Here is a 26,522-nt window from a genome sequence, read left to right as displayed (position 1 = left end):
AGCCAGGATCCACAGTGTTCCTATTTCTAATCAAATAACGGAGGCAGAATTTCAAACTCTGGATGCAGCTGGAGGACGCTGAAGGGTAGTGTCTGGATCCAACCCGAGCAGAGCCTCTGGATCATTTCAGACTTTAGGCAAGTTACTGAGCCTCTCGGCTGCTTTGGACAGGATTGTAATGACGCTGGTTTGCTTCCCAGGTAGGATATTAACCGTAGCTCAAGACACAGCTGTGGGCCTTTCAGAGAAGAGAGGGAGCTGAGAGAGAAGGCTGTTTCTGCAGCTTGGGAAAGGGATTTGGAATGCCATATTCTTTCCATTTCCGTTACGTTTTGAATGAATTAAACGCAAGTTTGATGGAAATGATAGAATCTGCACAGTTGCCACAGATAAGATGGAAATAAAATGGGCCATCTTATAATTTGCCTATTTTTACTTCAGAAGTAAAAACTTCAGGAACACTTTTCTTTATTTTATCTATTTGGGGATCAAGTTTATACAGCTTTTTAAGGCTTTCATTGTGTATTAATTCTTGAGATAAATAAGAGTTACAACTCTATTCTACATAATTTTTTTTAGAGAGAAAAATTAGAAGGAAAATAGTCCAAAAGGAGCCTCTAAGGCTGTGTTTATAGGTTAAATTTTAACTAGCTGTCTAACACTAAGGTTATAGTCCTTTGTTAATGCTAACTTACTGAACATGCTTCCTTCAATACCATTTTCTTTCTTTTATCTTGTATTCATAAAGGTTCATTTAAAACATACCTTTTTCGAAATTTTATATGCTACTGATGAACATTCATTTTCCAGTTGTGTTTCTTAAAGTTATATATCAGACGTAGGCCTTTCAGTTCCAAGTTTCATATTTGTCCTTTCAGATGGAATGTGCTGTAATGAACTAATTTTAAAAAGGTAATGGGGGAAATAATTGGAATTTGTAGTCTTAAAAATGACATATCAAATAATATAGTACATCAAAGAATAACCAAAAAAAAACCTCCCTGCCATCGAGTCGATTCCCACTCATAGTGACCCTATAGGACAGAGTAGAACTGCCCCACAGAGTTTCCAAGGAGCACCTGGCGGATTTGAACTGCTGACCTCTTTGTTAGCAGCCGTAGCACTTAACCACTACACCACCAGGGTTTCCTCACATCCAAAAATAGCCATATGAAAACGATTTTAATTTTAAAACAAAGTTTTAAATTGCCCAAAGCAAAAATATTCTAAAGAAATACAAGTAATATATCCTGTAGTCATTGAGTCGAATCTGACTCATAGTGACCAAATAGGGTAGGATAGAACTGCCCCATAGGGTTTCCAAGGAACAGCTGGTGGATTCGAACTCCCGGCCTTTTGGTTAACAGCCGAGCTCTTAACCCCTAAGCCACCAGGGCTCCAACAAAATAATTTAATACAACTTTATCTCAAGCCAGATTTGTAGAATAAATGGTGGTTTTCTATAATCAAAGACGTGGAACAGATTTTCAGAGCAAGCTTCTTAAGGCCTAAACATGTCTTCATCATTGTAGATGTTGGTTAGAATTATAAATGAAGATGCTGGAAAATTTTTAGAGGACTTAAGATATTCTCAGGAATTATCCTAAAGATGGCCAAATTAATATAAAGACTTTTAAAAATAAGTCTTTAAATGTCTTATGTTGCTTAAGGATCTGCCAGACCAGGGGCTACCTCCTTTCTCTGTAAAAGATCATATTTTGATTATTTTAATGACAATGAGATGGAAATTTCTAGACACCAAGAGACAGGCCCATTAAAGCGTTTCATTGACCCTCTTTTTCCTACCAAATCCAAAGCCAAGCAGTACTTATATACGTTTTACAATCTCCCAGCATCTCCCAGAGAAGCTACAAAACACACGTTCACTAGGCCAAGAGCCAGAATCACACATAAGGATAAAAACATAAATTTCTTTTAAGTTCTTTAAGCTAAGCTATTCATTTCTGAGATAAAGTAGCTGGTCCCACAGGTACATAAGGGAACTTGATGAACCAGATTTAAACAAATTAATTTCAACAGATAGTATGAAAGCAAAGTCTGGAAGTCTGACTTTTAATTCTTGACTCCTGTGTATTTTACCCAATTTAGAAAAAAAAACCCCAAAAACACTAAATCAATTGCTGTGGAATCAATTCTGACTCATAGCGACCCTATATGACAGGGTAGAACTGCTGTATAGGGTTTCCAAGGCTGTAAATCTCTGCAGAAGCAGGCTGCCACATTTTTCTCCAGCAGATAGGCTGGTGGGTTCGACCTGCCAACCTTTCAGTAAGCAGCCGAGCACTTAACCACTGCACCAACCCACCACCAGGGTTTATTTCAATTTTTTCGTAATTTACCTAATAGCCGGAAGTTAATTAAAATAATGAAGATCAAGTCACTGCAATTAAGGAAAAATGGGATATTATTTTTACTACTGATTCTTAGCAGTTTCCTTTATCAAGGAAAAAGCCCAACCAATAATTCGATTGCATATATAAGTAAGAAAAGCAATTCAAGCTGGAGTCATAAATAAATGTTATTATGCCTAATTCTTATGCTGATCTCACAGATTAATATAAACATACTTAGTGAAAGTCTTTTATTTCTTTAGACAAATAACCTTCATTCTCTCTAGGAGCCATTTCCTCCCGTGTTGATGATGACTGGGTAATCTTACTTCCTTTAATTCTGTTTTGACCGCATTCTAGCCTCATGGGATGATTTTCAGCTTCTAAAATCTTCTTTACATACTTAAAAAAATTTTTCTATTTTCCATCTTTTTTGTTCTGCTTTCTTTCTTTTTTTATTGTGGTAAATAAACACATCACAAGATATTTGCCATTTCAATAATCTTTGCGTGTACAGCTCAGTGACATTATATTCATCATGTTTTTCAACCTTCACCCTTATTCTTTTGCTTCCTCATAATAAAACAATTATTCTTGTTGCTTATTTTCTGTAATATAGTCATACCTTTGTTGTCGTCAGTTGCCATGTGGTCAGTTCCGACTCATAGCAACCCCACGTACAACAGAGCGAAACGCTGCCCTGTCCTGTGCCATCCTCACAATCATTGTCATGTTTGAGCCCATTGTTGCAGCCACTGTGTCAATCCATATTGTTGAAGGTCTTCCCCTCTTTTGCTGACCCTCTACTTTACCAAGTACGATGTCCTTCTCCAGGGACTGGGCCCCCCTGATAACATGTCCAGAGTATGTGAGGCAAAATCTTGTCACCCTGGCTTGCACGTAGCTCTCTGGCTTCCAAAGAGCACTCTGGCTGTACTTCTTCCAAGACAGATTTGTTTGTTCTTCTGGCAATCCACAGTATATTCAATATTCTTCACCAACACCGTAATTCAAAGGTGTCAATTCTTCTTCAGTCTTCCATATTCATTGCTCAGCTTTCTCAGCATAAGAGGCACTTGAAAATATCATGACTTGGGTCAGGTGCACCTTAGTCCTCAAAGTGACACCATATTGTAGTTCAATCTAATTTCTTAAGAAACAAGCAGGCACCAAAGAAGGAGGCTCAGGAGTCTTGAGGGGCCCCTGCTGAGAGGCTGCCTGGTCTTTGGCAGGTCACTAGACGCACCTGTGGTTATTATTTTCATGGTGAGGCCTATGAAATAAAAGAGTGAACAACGATATTTTGCTAGTGGTTAGTCAACCTTCCAGCTTACTTGTTCCTGTTGCTTTTTTTTTTCTGGATGCTTCTTTACAAACACGCTTTTCCTGCTGCAATTCAGTTTAAATGGACCGTTATTGCCTTTTAATAAAATCCCTGGTTCACAGCTAGTTGGCACTTTGCCTTTTTTAATGTATAAAAAAAATTCGCCCACAGTGAATAAGGAATAAATTTTATTCAGAGACTTAGCAGTTGAAAGATATTAGTTAACTTTGATATGATAAGAAAAATAGCCTATAGACAAGTCTATAGCTCCTTTTTGTAGAATAGAGGTTTATTTCTTTTTCTTCTTAAAATTAGAATTTAAAATTATTTCCATAATTTTACGCAGAATTGAGAAATGTGTTCACTGAGAGAATTATCGATAGTATTAAAATTTAAGAATGATTGCCTTTTTTCAAATACAAAGGGTAGGCAATTCAGAAGTTGGTCAATGTGATAGAAAACGTTGACCTCAAAGATACTTATGATTCAAATAGGAAAACGCTATATCTATTTTATAAACAGTAAGTCGTTGTTGTGTGCCGTTGAGTTGATTCCAACTCATAGCGACCCTACAGGACAGAGTAGAATTGCCCCATAGGTTTTCCAAGGAGCTGCTGGTGGATTCAAACTGCCAAACTTTTGGTTAGCAGCCTCAGTTCTTAACTGCTGTGCCATTAGGGTTCTAGAAGTCCAGTTTACTTTGCAAAGCCCTTCCTTCTTGATGATCTTCAGGGAGTTCTACTCATCATCTTAGAGGTCTTTGGATGATTAGTAGTACTTAACTACTAACCTAAAGGTTGACAGTTCGAACCCATCTAGCAGTACTACAGAAGAGAGGCCTGCTGATCCACTTCTATTAAGATTACAGACAAGGAAACGCCATGAAGAAGTTCTATTCTGTAACACATCATGTCACCATGAGTCAGAATCGACTGGACAGCTTTGGGTATTCATCATCTTAGCTTTCCTTAGGAAAGATCAGTGTCATTGTCTAATGAAATAAGCTCTAAAAATGATTGAAGTACAGACTACAGTGGATACATTGACAATATATGATGGTTTTTTCAAATGTGGTTTGTGGAGTGTAGTCTTTGAAAATAATTGGGTACTTTCATTTTATTCTTTCCCTCTTTTTTCCCTCCCACTATTTTTCTATCTTTCATTCTGTTGGAGGAAAACAGACACACATTTTAGAGGATTGCTGCATTTTTGTCAGGCTTTAATTGCATATAATTTTTATGTTTTAGTGAGCAAGATGAGACCACAGAAATAGCTAAATCTGTAAGGAGATAAGTCTTACTGTAATAGTATATGATTCCTATGCTCTTTTTGAAAGGTAGAAATGTCTTCATTGTGGACATAGCTAAAGTAGATGATTGTAATCATAGGAAGAACTGCAGGCATTTTCTTCACAAGTTGTGACAGGAGGACCAATGGTAATGACAGATCCTTCCAAGAACCCCCAGACAGAAGAAACATGAACCTACCCCCAGGATCAGAATAAAATTACACTTGTTTATAACATTGGATATCTTTGGTTTAGACTATTCATTTCGACCTGAAATTATGCTAAATTTGTAGATATGACCTCAACATCTGCCAACGCAAGGTTTAGAGTGCTATAGCACTGTAAATGGCTGCCCTTTAGTGCAGTTTGGGTTGACATCTTAAAGGAAAGGAGGTGATTTTTTATTTTATCTTTTATAATAATAATAAAGGCTACCATTACTTTTCCTATATAGTCCCCAGAAAACATATTTCTTATGATTTTATATAGTCCCCAGAAAAACATATTTCTTAAGCAATCCCAAGATTATATCATCACTTAGAAGATATTCATTGGTAGTAAACCTATTCATTTTTTCTTCTCAGTTTGCTCACTACCTCTGTTCATGTGGAGCCCTGGTGGTGCAGTGGTTAAGTGCTCAGCTGCTAACCAAAAGGTCAACAGTTTGAGTCCACCAGCCACTTCTTGGAAATCCTACGGGGCAGTTCTACTCTGTCCTATAGGGTTGCTGGGAGTTGGAATTGACTCAGTGGCAATGGGTTTTGGGTTTCTGTTTCTGTACAGTTCTCTTCTCACCTCACTGTGTCCTCTCTGAAAGCTCACAGGGTCTTATTTTCATACTGGGAAACATTTTAAATGCCATGCTTAAACTTACTTTTTCTATATTTTAGTATAAGGTAATGTATGTGAAAGCATCTAGATACATAGCACCTGTCATAAAGTAGCTACCCAATTATTTTTCTGTTTATCCATGTAATTTACTCAGCATTTTACCTCTTTCTATACATACAAACAAATCTGTCTTGGAAGAAGTACAGCCAGAATGCTCCTCAGAAGAAAGCATAGTGAGACTTCACCTCATGTACTTTGGACGTGCTGTCAGGAGGGACCAGTCCCTGGAGAAGGACATCGTGCTTGGTAAAATGGAGGGTCAGTGAAAAAGAGGAAGATCTTGAAGGAGGGGGATTGACACAGTGGCTGCAACAACGGGCTCAAACATAACAACGATCACGAAGATGGCACAGGACTGGGCAGTGTTTTGATCTGTTGTACGTAGGGCCACCGTGAGTCGGAACCACTTCCTTGATTACATAAGAGTTGCAAAAGTGATATATGAAATGTACCTCGCAGATATGTTCCATAAGAATAAAAATGAGCTAACAAGTAATTCAGTGCATTCCAGTTCTTTCTCGGCAGAAGCCAAATGTTTAAAATTTGCTTGAAGATTATGTAGCTATTTTCTGTACTTCTAGGCTTCTTAGCTTCTATAACATGAAAACTTACCACTGTGGCAGAACAAAGAAGCTGTTTTGAGGATGATCATAATTTCTCATTGAGACTCAAGACTTCGAGAGTGATTTTAAAAATAATCTGAAAAAGTGATAGAGTTAATTTCCCTCCACAGCTTTAAGCTTTAATTTTATTCTTTTGGCAGTCCCCTGTTGGCATCAACTCAACGGCAACGGGTGTTTCTTTTTTTTTTTTTATTCAGCATCCTTCCCCAACACCGCAGCTCCAAAAGAGCAAACAACTTAGAAGAAATACAACCAGAATGTCCCTTAGAAGCGAGGATGTTGTGACTTCTACTCACTTGCTTTGAACAGGCTGTCAAGAAAGACCAGCAGGTAGAAAAGGACATCATGTTTGGTAAAGTAGAGGGCCAGCAAGAACAAGGGAAACCCTCGTTGAGATGGATGGATACAGTAGCCTCAACAACGGACTTAAACATACTAACAGTCATGAAGATGGCACAGGACCGGGCAAAGCTTTGTTCTGTCATACACAGAGTGTACATGAGTCAAAGTTGACTTGATGGCAACTAACAACAGCAACGACGACAACAAAGTTTTATCCGTATCTTGGTAGCTTGTCTACATTAAGACATTGAGGAAAACAATTGGTTATTCCTTCCTTTTAAAAATGAAAGCAGTCTTTCCTAAGCAAAAGGAGTTACTAGCACACTTGTCATGTGCTAGGATGTCTAAAAACATCTCAAAATTTTCATGGTTAGAATTATTTTTTTCATTTTATAGATTAGGAGCATTTTCATAATTTGCCTAAGGTCATACAACTGGTAAGTGGCTTGGCCAAAATAGGATGTGAGTTTGTGTTTACAAATCCTGTGTCCTTTCCACTAAAAAATAATGTCATATGAGCAACGTATGAGAATCACACGAAGAGCTAGAGCCTTCCTTTTATTTTTGTAATAACCCCTCCATCTCCCAGGTCAGGTTCAATTCTATTTAAGGCAACACTGAGCATCATAAGTTTGTGTGGGGAAGGCTTGGGAAATCCAGGAGAATTTCCTTGGTGATGCTCCGATCCGGGATAACTGGGAACTGCAGCAGAGCTTCTGGTGTACTTGGGTCCAAGTCCAACTCTGGTCTCACAAAAAAACCCAAAGCTGATAAATGAACAAAGCTGCTTTTGTTCTTGCAGTTCTTTCAATGGGGAAGATGGAGAAGCTGGTCAGTTTCGTCCTCGTCACCGTTGTTTTGGTAATGAGCCAGGAAAGTGGGGTAAGCTTACTGCAAAAACAGTTATGTCTATGATGCCTGCTCTGACCTGAATTTTCTTCAATTTTACAGAAAGTCTATATAGTAACTTGTCATTGAAAAAATTTAACTGATGTGGGAAAAAAATGAAAAAGGTTTGTGTAAGCACCTGGTGCATAATAGGCACTTAGTCCAAAGCCTGTTGCCGTCGAGTAGATCCCAACTCACAGCGACCCTATAGACAGAGTAGAACTGCCCCACAGGGTTTTCAAGGAGTGGTTGGCGGATTCCAACTGCTGACATTTTGGTTAACAGCCATAGCTCTTGAACACTGTGCCACCAGGCCTCCAGGCACTTAGTAAGTGCTTTAAAATTTTTTTTCAAGTGAAAATCAGCTTTCACAACAAGTAAGTAAAATCCTTTTGAATTCACTAGGGATGTTGGGTTGCTTATATGAGAAAATTAAAGCTCTCAGTAGTAATTAGCATTGACATTGGCCTTGGGCTTTCCAATATTGAACACTATTACTGTAAACTAAGCAGATTAATTTATCCCTGCATTCAGGATTAAAAAGGACACAATAAGTAAAAACGAGTAAGTGGGAGAAAGAAAAATCCTAAGTTTTAAAATAACTTTAATAAAATCTTGTATGCAGTCTCTTATAAAGACTGAACATACTTGGCCTGTAAGCTCTACATTATTGTAAAAGTGCATAGTTCACTATATTTAATAATTTCCCAACCATTTTCCCACTATTGGGAAGCAACACCAGAAAATGTTCTTGCTGTTCATTTTTTAGACAGGCATGATTCAAGGGCTAAGTAAATGACTCAGAGAGGATAAATCAAAGGGTGCTGAATACAGAACAACAAGTCAGATGATAACAAGAAACACCAATTACCATCGAGTCAATTCCAACTCATTGCGACCCCATGTGTGTCAGTAGAACAGCACCCGATAGGGTTCTCAATGGCTGATTTCCCAAAAGTAGATTGCCAGGCCTTTCTTTTGGGGCACCTCTGGGGGGGGGCTCGAATTTCCAACAAGAAATAGTCCTAGAGAAATAGCTGAGAGATTGAGTGACTTGGACAAAGAGTTGGGAGGGAAGGGGTGAGAGAGACCTCTGCCACCACTTTCCCATCCTCTTGCTGTGTGGCTTTCAGTTCTAAGGCTGAATTTTTATATTTTTTACATTTATTGACCTTCCTACAAATGTACTGTACCTCTTTCCTTTGTCCATTTCCTTTGACTGGAAAACAGTAACCAAAAAAAAAAACCAAGCCCAAGCCCATTGCCTTCAAGCAGATTCTGACTCACATCAACCCGATAGAACAGAGTGGAACTGCCCCCACAGTGTTTCCAGGGCTATAAATCGTAATGGAAGCAGACGGCCACATCTTTCTCCTGCAGAGTGGCTGGTGAGTTCATTGTTATGCATGAGCCCACTGTTGCAGCCACTGCGTCAATGAATCCTAGTGAGGGTCTTCCTCTTTTTCTCGGGCCCTCTACTTTACCAAGCATGATGTCCTCCTCCAGTGACTGGACCCTCCTGATAACACGTCCAATGTATGTGAGATATAGTCTCGCCATCCTTGCTTCTAAGGAGCATCCTGGCTGTACTCCTTCCAAGACAGATTTGTTGGTTCTTCTGGCAGCCCATGGTATACTCAGTATTCTTTGCCAACACCATAGGCAGCATCATGTAGAGATTCAGTGTGTAAACCTTGAACTGGACTCCTCATGCCCGCTGGCTGATCTTGAACAAGTTCTCTCATCAGGATTGAACCCACTCCTCCCTCATGGAATTTTTATGAGGAGTGAATGAAACTGTATGACTATAAAGCTCTTAGCATAGCCATTCTGATTATTTTATATTATTTTATTTCTTCAGTTCAGGAGCTTTAGCATGAATTATAAGCTCTTATTCTTCAAATAACAAGAAGTATTAGAACTTTTTGAACCACTTACTGGTTTGAATAATATTCCAAAATAGAAGTTGGGGACAAAACATTGAGTCACTGGTTAACCCAATTACTAGGAGCAAGTACTTCCCATGAAAATTCGTTCCGCAGGCGCTGGAGGACTGCCTCCGAGAGCAGGCGCGGCTCCGAGCCCAGGTGCACCTGCTTGAGACCCGCGTCAAGCTGCAGCAGGTCAAGATTGCTCACCTTTTGCATGAGAAGGAAGTCCAATACCTAGACAGAGGAGAGGAGAAGAGTGTCTTTGACCTTGGAGGCAAGAGGCAGTATGCAGGTCAGAATTTAGTTTTAATAACTTGCATATTAATGTGCAATGATGGTACTGGTTACTTACAAGCAAAATGAAACATTATATCAATTTTAAATGTCTTGTGCAGTATTATCCTTTTCTGTCTATTATCTCGACAGGTGATATTTAATGTAAATGGTAAATATCTGAGAATATCCATAGTTTAATAAAACATCAAGACAGGTGATAGTTTGAATGCTACTGCGCCACTGACAAGATTATAACTGATTTTTTACAGTTGAACATCGTTTTTATGTGTGTCTTTTCTTGTTACATTTGTCATTTTCCCTCTGAAACTCTGCTGTTCTTTAGATTGGCAAATAAGGTATTAGAATCGGAGGTCAGGAAATGAAAAAAAATCCAGAATAATTTAGTAAAATAAAGAGTTGTTTTGATGTGTTTATCATATGGTTATTTGTCTTTGGATTAGGCCAGTATTTCCCCCTGGAAACTAAATGATCTTAAAACTATGAACACACTGCCTGTATCCCTGCACATATTATCATTTTATTCACTATAGAGGACTATTTAATTCATTTCACTTCCACCAGAAGTAAAAGACACTTGTTTTCTTTAAAGTAACAAACAATAGTTGTCAGAAACAAAAAGGATGGCACCTAGGACACTCTTCTATATGTCTTTTTTAGTACTGGAGTCCCTGGGTGGGGCAAATGGCTAATGCGTTCACTGCTAACCTAAAGCCTGGAGGTTCGAAACCACTCAAAGCCTTCTCAGAAGAAAGGCCTGGTAATCTATTTTTGAAAAAACCAGCCACTGAAAACCCTATGGAGCACAGTTCTACTCTGAAACACATGGGGTTGCCATGAATAGGAAGCAACTCAATGGCAACAGCTTTTTTTTTCACTTTATCTCTACCACAATGTATTACAATTTCTCTTTTTATGGGTCTCTCTTGGTCAATTAACTGGACACTTCAAGGAATTGGCTCATGCCATTGCAGAAAGTCAGAAATCTGTAGGTCATTCTGCTTTGCTCCAGCTGGAGTGGGACCAGTAGATGTATCTTAGATAGCTGCTCACAGGTCAGAAGATCAAAGACACAAGGGAAAGATTAGTTCAAAGGACTAATGGGCCATGACTATCATAACATCCACCAGGCTAAGCCCGGAACAACTAGATGGTACCTGGTTACCACCACTGACTGGTCTGGCAGGGATCACAATAGAGGGTCCTGGACAGAGTGGGAGAAAAACTTAGAACGAAATTCAAATTCACCAAAAAAAAAAAAAAAAAAAGGACCAGGCTTGCTGGTCTACAGAGACTGGAGAAACCCTGAGAGTATGGCCCCTGGACACCCTTTGAACTCAGTACTGAAGTCATTCCTGAGATTCATCCTCCAGCCAAAGATTAGACAGGTCTATAAGACCAACAATAACACACGTGAGGAACCAGCTTCTTAGTTCAATTCGTTCATAGGAGACTAATGGGTATACCTGCCCAAAGGCAAAGATGAGAAGGCAGGAGAGGGCAGGAAAATTGGATGAATGGAAACAGGGAACCTGGGACAGAGAAAGGGAGAATGTTGACACATTATGGAGTTGGCAACCACAGTCACAAAACAATTTGTGTTTTAACTGTTTAATGAGAAATTGATTTGCTCTGTAAACTTTAACCTAAGGCACAGTAAAAAGTAAAAAAGAAGCAAACAAACAAAAAAAAAACACAAAATCTATAGGTCAGGCAACAAGAAGAGTGCAGAATCCAATGAGTTTCTCCAAAGTATCTATTTAGAGTCTAATGGCAGACCACACCCTGAGGAATCCCCTTTCAACTAATTGATTACATTACATTATGTAAAGTAATTACATTACATTGCATTAGATTACATGTGGAACAGTAACTAGTCTAGTGTTTGGCACAAACCACTGGGAACCACAGCCTAGCCAAACCGACACATACAATTAACCATCATAGTCACATTTCCACTACACTAAACTTGTCTCAGTTTCTTAAACGCATCATGCTCGCCTGAGTCTTTAGGACTTTGCATTAGCCCCTTCGTCTATCTGGAACATTCTTCTCTACCCTGCTGTAGCCTGGCCCTGGGTTGACTCCAGTGATTCATCCTTCAGATACCAGCTTAGCCCTTGCTTCTTCCAGGAGGCTTTTCCTGACCTCAGAGTCTGGATTAGCTACCACTTCCATACATTGCGAAAACACCTTCTGTTTTTCTTCTTGTCACTTACCACTGAGTACTGTTACTCCATACTTAGTTGTCCATCTTTTCTGATAAACCATTTAGTTTATTGTTGTATGTCAAACATCTAATATTGTGGCTGGCATATAGCAAATGCTCAATAAGTATATTTTTAAAATTTAATTAGTGGAGCAGATCAGATGAAAGAAAGTGAGGGCAAACACTTCAAACAGACCCATGGGGTCAGCCATGGATGCTCTCCGGACAACAAGCTAAGAAGAAGGTAACAGGCTGCTCATTCAAGGGATGAGCACGCAGGTGTGTAACACCGAAAGTAGGTACAAACAGAGAGATTGAGATTGGCCTCAGGGGCAAGGAACTGATGGATGCAAGAGGAGTTTTTCATCATCCCAAATCCCAAACCAAGCTCAAGATCCAGGGTGTCTAGGCAGGCAATCAGGTGTTTGTTACTGGGACTGAGCAATCAGTTATGAGAAGCACAGGACCTAGGAGCTAAGAATCCAGTCTCTGTTGAGAGTGCTGGGGAGTAGGCCACTGGAAACAAGGGTCACCAAGGAGGAAGGCAAGGAACCAGGTAGTAAGAGATTCAAACAGCAAGGTCGGAGCAGGCCTGACTGCATAAGCAGATTTGGTGGAGATAGGGCCAGACAACCACTGCGTTGGGTGTGTGTGTGTATGTGTGCGTATATTGTATATTGACAAGACAGATGACAGGCTTTCTAGATGACTGCTTCTGGATGTAGGAGCTAAACAGCACCCCAGAAGTCAGTAGGTCCACACGTGATGTTCTTCGTATGTGGTACAAGCATGGAGGTGGAGAGGAAGGATAAAACACAAACTATAAATACAGCTCAACTGAACCTTATTTTTCAGCATATAGGCAAACACTCAATAAATAAAATACATAATAACTTACATTCCATAAAATACATTATATATAAAATAAATATAATAAAATAAATAATATATATAAACATATTATATATATATACAGGGTCACTATGAGTTGGAAATGACTCCACAGCATCAAGTTTTTTTTACTATATAAAATGCACACATATAAAATATATACTAATTTAACATATAAAATATAAGTATGTAATGACTTGCTTACCCCCAATATTTACATTTTTGATGTCCTTGAATGAAAAAAATAAATGTTCGTATGCGTGATCTGTAGAAATATAAATTTCTTTGTTCTTATTTACAAGTTACGACATTATTACTAAATTCATTAATTTCTGAATCCTAATTCATCTCATGGTAGAAAACACCTCATTACACAGCACCTAGCAATATATGCAAACAATGCCCAGATCACCCCACTTTCATTCAGCATATAATTAAAATGCATCCTTTTTCTTTTTTAGCATTCGGGTGCTGTTGAAATATATACCTCAGTTAAAAAGATTACAGTACCAAATTCATGTTCGTTAGAGACTACCACAAAGTCTGTGGATCACGACATCTGCTGAGCAGCTAGAGAGACCACTGGCTTAAGAGGGGCCTTTCTGCTGGACCCCCCCATATTTATGAGCGAGTATGGATGGTGGTTAAGATATAGACTCCGAAGCCCAGTTTCTGTTAGCTGTGGCCATTGGGCAAGCTACTCAACCTCTATGTGCTTCATAGTCTTCACCTGTAAAATGGGAGTGATAGAATACATCCACCTCATTGTAAGGACTCAGTGAGTTAATACACGGAACATGAGCACAAGGGAAGGGCTTAGCCAGCATCAGCTGTTGACATAACCATAACCTCTCGCCCCTGTTTTCTGAAAAGAGCACCCATTCACCCCACCCCAACTTACCTCTCCTAGTGGTTCTCTTTTTACCTGGCCTGGGGGTGAGGACGGCAGAGGCAGGGCCAATTCTGCCGTCTCCCAGCATGCTCTGTGGAGAGGTAAAAACCCATTGCCATTCAGTTGATTCCGACTCATAGCGGCCCTATAGGACAGAGTAGAACTGCCCCATGGGGTTTCCAAAGAGCTGCTGGTGGATTCAAACTACTGACCCTTTGGTTAGCAGCCAAGCTCTTAACCACTGCACCACCACAGCTCCCATGGAGTGGTGGCTGACCACCTGCTAGTTTTTCTTTTATTTTAGAAAGGGGGTGGGGCAGGGCTACTTAGTGCCTTGGTTCTCAGCTTTGAGCCTTAGCCACCACTCTGGGGCAACAGAAAGAAGTCTGTTTGGCAGGCTGTCATGTCACTTTGTGAAGCTCAAACATGCTGCTTTCCAACATGGCTTGCTTTCTGCGTGATCAGAGAAACTGTTCACATCACCCAGTCTGATGCAAAATTTGTGCACACACAGGACAAGAAGTGCTGGCTTCATTCTAGTATTATGTAAGTATCCAAATGTCTACGTGGGTCAAAACATTTTGAAGATTGTATTTTTAAATATTTAGCTACTATGTGAAGCCCTATGTTGCTTGAGCTTTCTGCTATCGCAGTGTAAGTCACAGGCAAACTCCCTGACTTGTTCTCTGGAAGCAGTCCAGCTACTGGCACAAACGTTTTTGGTGTTTATTTATTTATTTATTTTCAACTGAAAATATCCCTCTGTGTTTTAAGTTGTATGGCAGTTTCTTCTGGAGAGAAGGAAAATTGAAAACAGAAAGAAAACTTAGAGTTGACATTAAAAATGAATTTGAAAATATTGGCCAAAACCTCCACGTTCATAAAGTTTTCCAGAGACAAAAGTTTATAGCTAATTATTTCCATGTTTGCCTGGAAAGCAGCTTGAACCTTCTGAGTCTGTCTGAAGATTAAATGTGGGCAAAGAGCTCCTTCCCTAAAGTCTACTCACTTTAACGAAAAGTGATTTACTATATATAGTTGACCACAGGATGTAAGCTTTTTAATGTCACTTAATCTTAAGCAATCATTTACCTGTTGTTGTTCTTCTTGTTTAATCGCCCAAACAGGATCCTTTTTGTAATCAAGCATTTATAAGGAACACTTGGGCTTCTGAATCTCAAAATTAAATGTATTCATAAAACCCAAGTCATTAAAAAGATGAACATCTCACCAAAGCAGTAGTAAATAATTGATCTCAACCTGTGAGGGTTTCATAAAGTGGCTGAAGTTCATTATATCCTCCTTTCTCCTGATTCCTATTGCCTATTCCACTTATTATCGTCAAGTTTATTTTATTTGTAGCAAAAACAGAAAACAAAAAAGAGAGAGGGTTGTAGACAATTTGACATCAAAACAATGGCAATAAAGAAAGGATTTAAAATAATGGGATGACCCAATCAGGGAGAGAAAATCTTGAGAAGGAAATTAACAAATTGATAAGGGTAAAATGTGAAAATTACCAATGTGAAATTACAGTAATTTAATTCAAAAGTCTGTGACTGGGTAGTCTTGAGACTATCCCAGGACTGGATATCTTTGCTGTCTTTATAGTGGCCACCATTTCCAACAGTCTGAAACAGCTCTCTGAGCATGTAAACAAGAGCGACGTCCCCACTTGCCATATCCCCTAAGTCTGCACAGATCTGAGGAGACCCAATGAACATCAGTTTGCCCAGAACTCCAGTGTTTTAGGAAACAGTGTTAACTCGTGATACTACTTTTTGGTGTCAAATCAGCAGCTACGCTTGCTTAGACAATCAAGGAAATACCACAGCAAAGAAGAATGTAGGGAACAGTAGAAGCTTACAGTCTTCAGCAAAAATATCTAAGAATGTGTGCACTGTCAGAAATTTCAGGGGGTTAGTGAAAAATCTGGTCAGGCTAGGAAGTTACAAGAATCTAACAAGAAAGGACTATTCTGGGCTCATTTCCAGATGACCTATAACGCCCCAAATCAAGATAAACCATATTAAATTATTAGCTTGGTGTTCTATTTCTACTTTTGTTTTTAGCTTCGTAGAAGAGATAAATGCCACCATCGTAACAAAGCAGGAAAGTTCGCTGAAATGTGCTGTAATTAACCAAATGTATGTAATTTTTAAAAATTGTCTTCTACAAAAATAAGAAATAAACCGGATCCCTGTACCACTCCCTTTTCCCATGATCATATCGAGGAGTCTGAAGACGAAGGCCAGAAAATAAGACTTCCCTAACATGCACTGGGACAGGTACCAGATGCAGTTTTAAGCAGCCCGTTATCCGCGTTCTGTGTTTGTCTGTCTCCATCAGTATCGCACGATCTCATTCAGAGGCTCCCTTTGAAGAAAGACACCCAACGAATGGTTCATCCCCTTGTTTTGCAAACAGATTGCTCAGAGATCTTCAATGATGGGTACAAGAGCAGTGGATTCTACAAAATTAAGCCCCTCCAGAGCCCCAAAGAATTCCCTGTTTACTGTGACATGTCCGATGGAGGAGGCTGGACTGTGATTCAGAGACGATCTGACGGCAGCGAGAACTTTAACAGGTGTGCTAAATACGACAGGAGGGTTTATCTGGATTGTGTGAGCAAATGTCAGATTTATAGCAAGCTAAGTCTTGTTATTTAAATCTTGTTACTACATCCTGACGTCGATCGATTAGCCTGAATTTCACTCTCTCTTAATAACAATACGTTTACTAATTAAGAAATTATTGGGGGTAGGGGTGGCAGTCAGGGGGTGGGCACTTTGGGTACTGCAGATGTCCTTTGGATTTTGCTAAAATCAGCCTTAACTTGGAATTTTCTTTTTAGAGGCTGGAATGACTATGAAAATGGCTTTGGAAATTTTGTCCAAAAAAATGGTGAATATTGGCTCGGTAATAAAAACATTAACTTATTGACCACACAAGGTAAGATGTATGTGTTGCCAAATCTATTTAAAATGCAATACAAACAGCACTAATGTGTTTTTTACTAAATCATAGGTAATGGAATATAATGCAATTACTTAAAAGTAAGGATAGAGGAAAAGAGACTAGGCCTGTTAGACCTGGGCTGGGGGTGAGAAAAGAGGAAGAGTTTATTTTTTCATATATATTTTTTTATTTCGGAAAGTAAAAATAAACAGCATAATCATTCTTTTTTATGCACTGAGAGCTTTAAGATTATATATACCATGTCAGTTACCTATTGCCACAATAATGCTATGTAACAAGCCACTTCAAAATTTAGTGGCTTAAAACATCAACCATTCATTATTTTTCACCCATCTACATGTTGGTTGGGTGGTTCTGCGGACCGGGGCTGGGCTCAGCTGATCTTGCCTGAACCTGCTCATGTTGCGAGACCAACTTCCTGGTTGGATGGAGGCCGGCTGCTCTACCTTGGCCTCAGGTTGGAGCTCTGAAAGAGACAGTTCAGCTGTGCTCCACATGGTCTCTCTTCTTCCAGCTCAGATTTAGGGGGGTATAAAATCACACATGGCAAAAAATCAAACCAAACCCGTCGCTGTCGAGTCGATTCCAACTCATAGTGATCCTATCGGATAGAGTAGAACTGCCCCATAGAGTTTCCAAGGAGCGCCTGGGGAATTCAAACTGCCCACCTTTTGGTTAGCAGCTATGGCTCTTAACCACTACACCGCCAGAGTTTCCACACATGGCAAAGGGCGTGGTAAAGAGAAAAGTGGAGGACTGAGGCCATTTTTGCAGTCAAATACTGTAATGGACTAAATGTCCTTCTTTGTTATTTTCTTCCAACATCTATTTTGAAAAATTTCAAATTTATAGCAAATTTGAAAGAAGTTTCATTCATATACCTGCCAACTAGAGTCTTTGTTAACATTTTAACATTTATGCTGATCTCACATGTCTATCCACGAATCATCGCTCTAACCATCCATATCTTTTTTTTGGGGGGGGGACATATTTCAAAGTAAGTTGCAGACCTCAGTACAATCCCCCCTATATATTTTTGCATGCTGTCTTAGTTACCTGGTACTGCTATAACAAAAATATCACAAATGAGTTGGCTTGAAAGAACATAAATTTATTGACTCAGCTTTGGAGGCTAGATGTCGAAATCAGGGCATCGTCTCTAGGGAGGGTCTCTCCTTGTTAGTAGCCCCAGGTGTTCCTTGGCTTACATTGTTCCTCACGTTGTCTCTTCCACCTGTGTACCTGTACTCCCTTTTATAACACACCACTAAGGAGGAAGGAAGCCCTGGCGGTGCAGAGGTTAAGTGCTACGGCTGCTAACCAAAAGGTCAGTAGTTCAAATTCACCAGCTGCTCCTTGGAAACCCTATTGGGCAGTTCTGCTCTGTCCTATACGGTCGCCTTGAGTAGGAACCGACTTGACAGCCCCTAGCAACAACACCAACAAGGAGTTATGCTTAGAACCCCCCCCTACTCTGACATGACCCCATTCACATAACACAAGAAAACCTCCCTTTCTGAACAGGACCATATTTGCAGGTACATGGGTGGACTTCAGCATAAGTTTTGGAGGACACAATTCAATCCACCACACCTGTATATTGTTAACAGGAGTTCAATATTTGTTTAAATATAATTATTTTGAAAACAAATTTTCCAGGCTTCTCTTTTCTGTGTTCTTTTGCCCCAATCTACTGCCTGCCTGCCTTGCTCTGATTGTGGTTGGTCCCACTCAAGTCTGATTCTGCATATTTCATAAAAGACAATTGTAGTGCTTCAAAAAGTATGCTATGTCACACCTGCGATGCCTTAAGTATAAGAATAAGATCTAACTTCAGGAAAACTGTTGGTGTTTCTATATTCATAATAGTCGATAGGATTATAATTACAGGGTTCTTGAATGACACCAGAATAATACCCTAGAGGGGATAGGTAATCCTAGAAGCCTGATGTTTTCTTTGTTTGTCCTTCTTGTGATCAGAGTCATCTAAATTTATATCAGATTTCCCCTCCTTCAGAGCTCTTCTTATCCTGATTTTAAATGTTTTATGGTAGATATACTGTATTTTTACACAAATAATGCCCACCTTCTGTGTTTGCTTGCCAACTTCTCCCTCCCCCTCTGAGGTATTTTCATAACTGCCACTGAGCCAATTATTTTCACATGTTGCTGCAAAAAAAGTTAGTATATCCTGCTTGCAAAAATACCTCACAGGGCGGGAGGGAGCAGTCGGCAAGCAAACATAGAAGGTATACGTTATTTGCGTAAAAATACAGTATTACATTTACCATACCAGCTTCTGTTTCTTTGGCACATTAATATTTATTTAGTTTTTTATGGAGACTATAAAACCCTGAGGCAGCAACTGTTGATTCCTTCTAAATATACTAAATTCAAACTTATTATTTTTCAAATTGTTATCATATGCTTATGCTCCCAGATGGGCTTTGCCAACAAATCTGCTTCCCTTCATGTTTTCATTTGGTGTTCAGGTTGGCTATTCTCACGACAGTATAAAATGTACTCATCAGTTCGAGGCCTTACAACCACATATTACATCATCTCAAGAGAAAGATAGCATCTTTGCCCCTGCTTTCTTTAATTCTGACAGCACGTAAGGTTATGGACATAGCTCTGAAAATAGCGTTATCCTCATTGCATAAATTTTTCCTGGAAGTGCTTTCAATAAAATTAATTTAGAAATGGTCTGTAATTGTAATTTTATTTATTTGTTGATCAAAGAGGTATTTAGATGGTATTATGGATTGAATTACATACCCCCAGAACGTGTGTCAACTTGGCTGGGCCATGGCTTCCAGTATTGTGTGGTTGTCCTCCATTTTGTGATCTGATGTAATTCTCCTATGTGCTATAAATTCTACCTCTGTGATGTTAATGAGGCAGATTAGAGGCAGTTATGTTAATGAAGTAGGACAATCTACAGGATAAGGTTGTATCTTGAGTCAATCTCTTTTGAGATATAAAACAGAAAAGGAATCAGAGAGGAGAGAGACCTCGTTACCACCAAGAAAGAAGAGCCAGGAGTAGAGCATATCCTTTGGACTCAGGATCCCTGTGCTGAGAAGCTCCTGGACCAGGCGAAGATTGAAGACAAGGACCTTCCCCCAGAGCCAACAAAGAAAGAAAGCCTTCCCCTGGAGCTGGCACCCTGAATTTGGACTTCTAGCCTCCTAAACTGTGACAGAATACATTTGTTTGTTAAAGCCACCCACAGTGGTATTTCTGTTATAGCAGAACTAGATAACTAAGACACGCAGTTACCTAAAAAACTGAAATGACTGTAGATCTCTCCTATAACATGAAATATATTTTGGGACAGCGTTCTTAGTCTGCCTACGGCTCCCACCCACTTCGGGGGCTTTGTTTACATGATCTTTCTGTCCTTAGATCCAGGTTAGAGGAATCTCGTCCTTGCAACCCTGCTTTAAAAAGTTCCATGGGATCAAGGCAAGAAGCCCATCAGGAGCCCACAGCCCCCTCCTGGCCCTCACTCCAGGAACAGGGAATTCAGAATTCAAACAGCCTTGAGCTTATTTAGGGAGATGTTCGGGTTTCCTCCTTGTCTGTCCTGCTGTGGAAAGACGACTACGCTGCTGGTGCCAGCGTCCCTAAATGGTCAGGGATGGACCACCCAATAAACGAGGCATGGATGGGCTTACTGTGCACATTTACTAATGCGTAGTGCATGATTTCACCTGTTTGATGTATTGAAACCCATGGGAAATTGTGCACTACAGATTAGTAAATAAACACAATTAAACCCATGCATACCTTTTTTACTGGTTAACCCACCTATGCAAAGCCTGAGGGGAGGCTAAGGAACAGCGTTTTTTTATTTTTTTTGGTAGGTGTGGACACAGCTTGGACATGCAGTCTGGAGTGTCCAGGAGCATGTACAGGGCTCCTCGCTGCACATGATGGAGACAAGGATGGGAAGAGAAACGGAGTCAGACCCTAAACTGGGCCTGGGCGATGGGGCTGAGGGCTTCTTTCTCCTGGGACTCTATATTCTTTGGACTTGGAACCCCAAGGGGTCTGAGAATCCAAATTCTAACCTGGCCTTGTAGGCCACTGTGGAATTCTATTTATCAAAGCAGGAGGATAGAGCATATTTCTTCTAACAGTTTGAGTTTTAACTTTTTATGCTCCTGACAGTGGTTCTGTCTCTGAAAAGGGAAAAACTTTTGTTATTCACAAACTGTGGGATGATGGGGAGAAGACGATTACTTGAAGACTGCAACTATTTCAGTCTAAGATTATTATTATTAAAATTGGGAGCACTGAGGGCAAAGTGGTTAAATCGCCCAGAAGCTAACCAAAAGGTCTGCAGTTCAAACCCACCAGCCGCTCCATGGAGGGAAGATGTGGTCATCTGCTTCCGTGAAGACGACAGCCTTGGGAACCCTATGAGGCAGTTCTACTCTGTCCTTGTAGGGTCGCTGTGAGTGGGAATCCACTTGATGGTAGTGGGTTTGGTTTTGGTTTTATTCTTAAAATGAAGAAGAACAGGAAACTCTTTAAATCTTCTGTCATTACTAGAATTCTTAACCTGTTAATTAAATATTTACTGTAATGACTTGCTACCTGTTGTTCTTCTCCAAGTGAATTGCACTAGATTTTACCTGTGATGGAAACCCTGGTGGTGTAGTGGTTAAGTGCTACGGCTGCTAACCAAAAGGGTTGGCAGTTTGAATCCACCAGGCGTTCCTCGGAAACTCTATGGGGCAGTTCTACTCCGTCCTATCGGGTGGCTATGAGTCGGAATCGACTCGACGGCACTGGGTTTGGTTTTTTTGGTCTTAGCTGTGATGGTCCCTGGGTGGTGAAGTTTGGAAGTTTGAACCATCCAGTGATGCTGCAGAAGAAAGGCCTGGCCATCCACTTCCACAAAGATTGTTGTTGTTAGGTGTCGTGGAGCAGGTTTTCGACTTACAGTGACCCTAGGTAACAGAGTAGAACTGCCCCACAGGGTTTTCTAGGCTGTATTCTTTATGGGAGCAGATCTGCCAGGTCTCCGTTCTGCAGAGCTACTGGGTGAGTTTGAACCAACAACCTTTTGGTTGGCAGCCAAGTGCTTAACTGTTGTGCTACCTGGGCTCCTGCCATAAAGATTATAGCCAAGGGAATCCTATGGAGCAGTTCTGCTCTGCAACACATGGGGTCACCATGAGTCAGAAGAGATTCGAAGGCACGTGGTTTGGTTTTACCTATGACAGATCTAGTGACATGCTCTACCTTTAATACTGTGTTCCTGATTTTTCTCAAGTGAGATGCCCAGTAAGGTGTGTATGCTGTGAAAACAGTAGAGTCACTGTGTATTCTTTGAAAACTGACTCCTGGCAGAAGGAGGTGGTGGAAGTAAAATAGATCTGTAAGATGTTTTTAAATCTCAGTAGCCTACGTCATGTCACACAGGAAAAAACAACTACAATTTCTTCTTTGTTTGTTTTCAGGAGAATACACTTTAAAAGTTGACCTTGCTGATTTCGAAAAAAACAGCCGTTACGCACAATATAAAAATTTCAAAGTGGGAGATGAAAAGGTATGAAAAATTGTCAAATAAACAACACTGTGAATGAATGCTTAAAAACACAATATAATCCTGAAGGTGATGGATATAAAAATATGTAATCAAACCTGTTCTGTTATTCATTAAACGACATTTTTTATTTTTTGAATTATGCTTTAGATGAAAGTTTACAGAGCGAATTAGTTTCTCGTTAAACAATACACATGTTGTTTTGTGACACTGGTTGCCAACCCTGCGGCGTGTCAACACTCTCGCCTTCTTGACCTTGGGTTCCCCATTTCCATTTGTCCAGCTTTCTGTCCACTCCTGCTCCTGCCTTCTCCTCCTTGCCCCTGGGCTGCTATGCCCGTACATTAAAAAAAAAAAAAAAATGGACATCTTTTTTGAATGGTGACTAGTGATTGTAGAATTTCCTCTTTTCCCTTAGAATTTCTATGAATTGAATATTGGGGAATATTCTGGAACGGCTGGGGACTCCCTCGCAGGAAATTTTCATCCTGAAGTTCAGTGGTGGGCTAGTCACCAGAGGATGAAATTCAGCACCTGGGACAAAGACAATGACAATTACAAAGGAAACTGCGCGAACGAGGACAAATCCGGCTGGTGGTTTAACAGGTTTGGAGTTTTATAAACACAGTGGTAATGGCGTTGATAATATCTCACTGCTGGCATTAATTACAATTATGAGGTAATGTTGGTCTCATTTGTCAGTGTAGTATTATTAAGCAATCATCCTTAACCTAAATTCTTCACCGATGATGCTTTATTAAAGATCTGTTCATTGTGTACAAAAGTAAAGCTTTAAAGATATGGCATAGTAATAAAAAGATGAGCCAAGAAATAATGAAATCACCACTTTTATAAAGAGGTCTGCAGACGTGAATTATGGGTGAGGTATCACAAATAGTAGGCCACAAACTGACGGAAAGAAATAGGGAGAATTTACATATACACAAAATATCGTGGCACTCTAAGAACCACCAGCAACACCTGGGTGGGGCAAATGGTTAATGAGCTTGGTTGTTTACTGAAAGCTCGGAGGTTCAAGACCATCCGGAGGCACCTCGGAAAAAAGACCTGAAGATGTACTTCCAAAAAAAATCAGCCGTGAACACTCGATGGAGCACAGCTCTATTCTCACACACATGGTAGCTCCACCCCGGGGCTGAATACTCCAATGTTACTTTATTATCACCAGGCTCATTCCATGGTTGATTGGACAAAGTTCTTCCTTTTATTCACCTGAAATCTGCCTTTTTTACACCTCATCAGATATTTTTCTCTGTAACTGCAAAGTAAACGTTATTCTTTTTGACATAACTCCTCAGGTACTGGACGGAAAGGTATTTATTGTATCCCTTGACATTTTTCCTTCTCTCAGCCAAGCATCCCTGTTCTCCAGCTGAGATAGTTTCAAGACAGTTTCCTTTGTTGTAATCACAAATTTAAGGCAGGAATGGAAACTTCATATGGAGTCTTCCTTAAAAATAACCTGATGGGCCTTCAATGTCTGCAAACAGATGTGCTCAAACTATTAGGCAATGCATGAGCTTTGGACTTCTACTCCCCTCTTTAAAAGACAGGGATTGCCCCCAAAATATCTGGAAATTTAAACTTCCCAGTATAGAACCTTTGCTAAGTGAGTATTTCTGGAGTGTCATGTTTATTTATAATTGAGGACTAACCATTTAAATGGAGCCATGGTGGCGCGGTGGTTAAGCGTTCAAAAACCAAACCAAACCCAGTGCCGTCGAGTCGATTCCAACTCATAGTGACCCTATAGGACTGAGTAGAACTGCCCCATAGAGTTTCCAAGGAGCACCTGGAGGATTTGAACTGCCGACCCTTTGGTTAGCAGCCGTAGCACTCAGCCACTACACCACTAAGTGTTCAGCTGCTCACTCAAAGGTTGGCAGTTCGAATCTACCACTTGCTCCTTGGAAACCCTATGCAGCAGTTCTGTCCTATATGGTCACTATAAGTTGGAAGCAACTCAATGGCAATGGGTTTGGCTTTTTGGTTTAACCATTTAAATTGCACAATCTAAAATTTAACCGTTATTATGTAAATATGTTTAGAGCATCTTAGACTCCTCAGTCTTATTAACTGGCGGTATACCAGACATCCGGTAATTTTCCTTGCCATTATGAGAGCCATTATATGTGGTCTCAGGATAACTAGAGCTTCCTGTGTTGATCATAGGGTCAGTTTCCTAATGTGATCCAAATATAAAAATATATGTAGATATCCTTTAGGAAGACAAAGCTATGTCAAAAGATATATATTCTGGAGCCTCGATATAGAATATTTTCCTTTTTGATGTTACTTTCTATGATGTTTTAAGACAGTGGACTTCTAACACTTGCATGCTTAGCATTCAGTGTTTTGATTCGTTCCATTCACTTTAGGTTAGGGGGGCTGTCAGGATGGCAGGTGAGCCAAGCCAACCGCTCAGGATTTACAGGGAAATTATATGCTTTTCTGATTCCGTAATTTGGGTGATTTCCAGATTTTCAGAACTATCCCTGGTGAATGTCCTCCTTATACCCTAATGGCTGACATCTTTTCATTGGTTATGTCAATAAAAAAATACGTGGTCATTAACTTTATAATAACACTACATAAAAAAAGTACTCTTATACGTATGGAATTTTTACGCAAATAACACGTACCTCCTACGTTTGTTTGCCAGCTGCTCCCTCCGCCCCCGCACCCGTATTTTCATAAGCCCCGCTATGTCAAATTTATTTTACATGTTTCTGTAAAAATATTAGCGTAGTGCGCTTGCAAAAATACTTGGGGTGGAGAGGGAGCGCTTGGCAAACAAACGTAGAAGGTGCGCATTGTTTGCATAAAAGTACGATAATGTATACATAAAAAAAAGTATACGTATCAGGGACAAAATGAACAGACTTTAATGGAGGATGGAGGTATTTTAAAAAATTATGATAACCTAAGCAACCTATGGAGCCCTGGTGGCGCAGTGGTGAAGAGCTCAGCTGCTAACCAAAAAGGTCAGCAGTTGGAATCCACCAGGCACTCCTTGGAAACTCTGTGGGGCAGCTCTACTCTTGCTATAGGGTCGCCATGAGTCGGAATCCACTCGACGGCAACGGGTTTGGGTTTTTTGGTTTTGAGTGGAACACTGTTCAGGGTCAGGAAGGTATAAGGCTGAAGGTCACGAGGTTGTATTTTTTATTTGCTTGTTTTTCAGTTTAAAGGTTATTAAGAGAAATACTTATTTTTCAGTCCATCACAAGGGGCCTGAGTCATGTCCTGAGATTTGATATGGCCGGAAAACCAACCGGTTTAGAAAAACTCGTCTGTCGCAGAAACCTCTTGGCGTTCGGAGACTACAAATATTCCCCTTGTCTGAAAAATGGCAGAATTCACAGTTCAAATGTTTTATCTGCTAGCTAAATATAAGGGCTTCTGAAGTGTTTTTCTCGTCTGATTATTCTGTTTTTTCTTCCACCAGGTGTCACTCTTCAAACTTGAACGGTTTATACTACAGAGGCCCGTACACTGCGGACACGGATAACGGCGTCGTCTGGTACACCTGGCATGGCTGGTGGTATTCTTTGAAATCTGTGGTTATGAAAATTAGGCCAAATGACTTTATTCCAAATACTGTTTAATCGTCCCTATTGGACTTCCACTGAGGCAATTGTTCAAAATATTTGCAAAGCAGCAATTCTGGACATACAGATACATGATGATAGCAATTGTTTTGTGTACCGTTTGTCATTTGTCTCACTTGCCTTTAATTACATAAGGTACTTTCAGTGTAGCAAATAAGATATACTTACCAAATAAATGTAGATAATATTAATATTTCTCCAATTCTTGTGTGCAAAGGCAATGATAAGAGATTCTGCTGGACAAAAAAATTAAAAGTATATGACAAAACTCACCAAGTAACAGATCCTCCGATCAACTGTGTAGATAATAACTGTGACGAGTTTAGATCTGAGCTCAGGTCTCTGACTACAGAGCTCGAAGTCTTGAGCACAACGCAGGTTCCTAATCACTGTAAAGCACAACCACTTGTGTTTAGGATGTTTACGC

At 40.0% G+C, this 26,522-nt stretch overlaps 1 protein-coding gene across 2 annotated transcripts; it reads left to right on the top strand.

Moving 5' to 3' along the window:
* FGL1 (fibrinogen like 1) lies at positions 1–26,522 on the top strand. Of its 2 annotated transcripts, XM_003412431.4 has the most exons (8): positions 1–200; positions 7,622–7,701; positions 9,750–9,930; positions 16,352–16,511; positions 16,779–16,876; positions 22,378–22,466; positions 22,882–23,069; positions 25,933–26,521. In XM_003412431.4, the coding sequence occupies exons 1-8, from the start codon at positions 179–181 to the stop codon at positions 26,090–26,092; spliced, it is 978 nt and encodes a 325-aa protein (XP_003412479.2). In that variant the 5' UTR covers positions 1–178; the 3' UTR covers positions 26,093–26,521. The 2 variants fall into 2 exon arrangements, with proteins under 2 accessions (XP_003412479.2, XP_064128960.1); XM_064272890.1 differs by lacking the exon at positions 1–200 and having other exon boundaries at positions 7,410–7,701; positions 25,933–26,522.

Source organism: Loxodonta africana, chromosome 19 (assembly GCF_030014295.1).
Source record: "Loxodonta africana isolate mLoxAfr1 chromosome 19, mLoxAfr1.hap2, whole genome shotgun sequence".
NCBI lineage: Eukaryota > Metazoa > Chordata > Mammalia > Proboscidea > Elephantidae > Loxodonta > Loxodonta africana.
Note: the sequence above shows the minus strand (reverse complement) of the source record. Positions and strands in the feature narration are given on the sequence as shown.

What these genes read in the sequence shown, in the direction of transcription:
- FGL1 (XM_064272890.1), top strand. Translation starts at nt 7,594, where the DNA reads ATGAACAAAGCTGCTTTTGTTCTTGCAGTTCTTTCAATGGGGAAGATG. An exon ending in TAACTTATTGACCACACAAG is followed by an intron (nt 16,877 to 22,377) that starts GTAAGATGTATG and finishes GTTTGTTTTCAG; the next exon opens with GAGAATACACTTTAAAAGTT. An exon ending in TCAAAGTGGGAGATGAAAAG is followed by an intron (nt 22,467 to 22,881) that starts GTATGAAAAATT and finishes CTTTTCCCTTAG; the next exon opens with AATTTCTATGAATTGAATAT.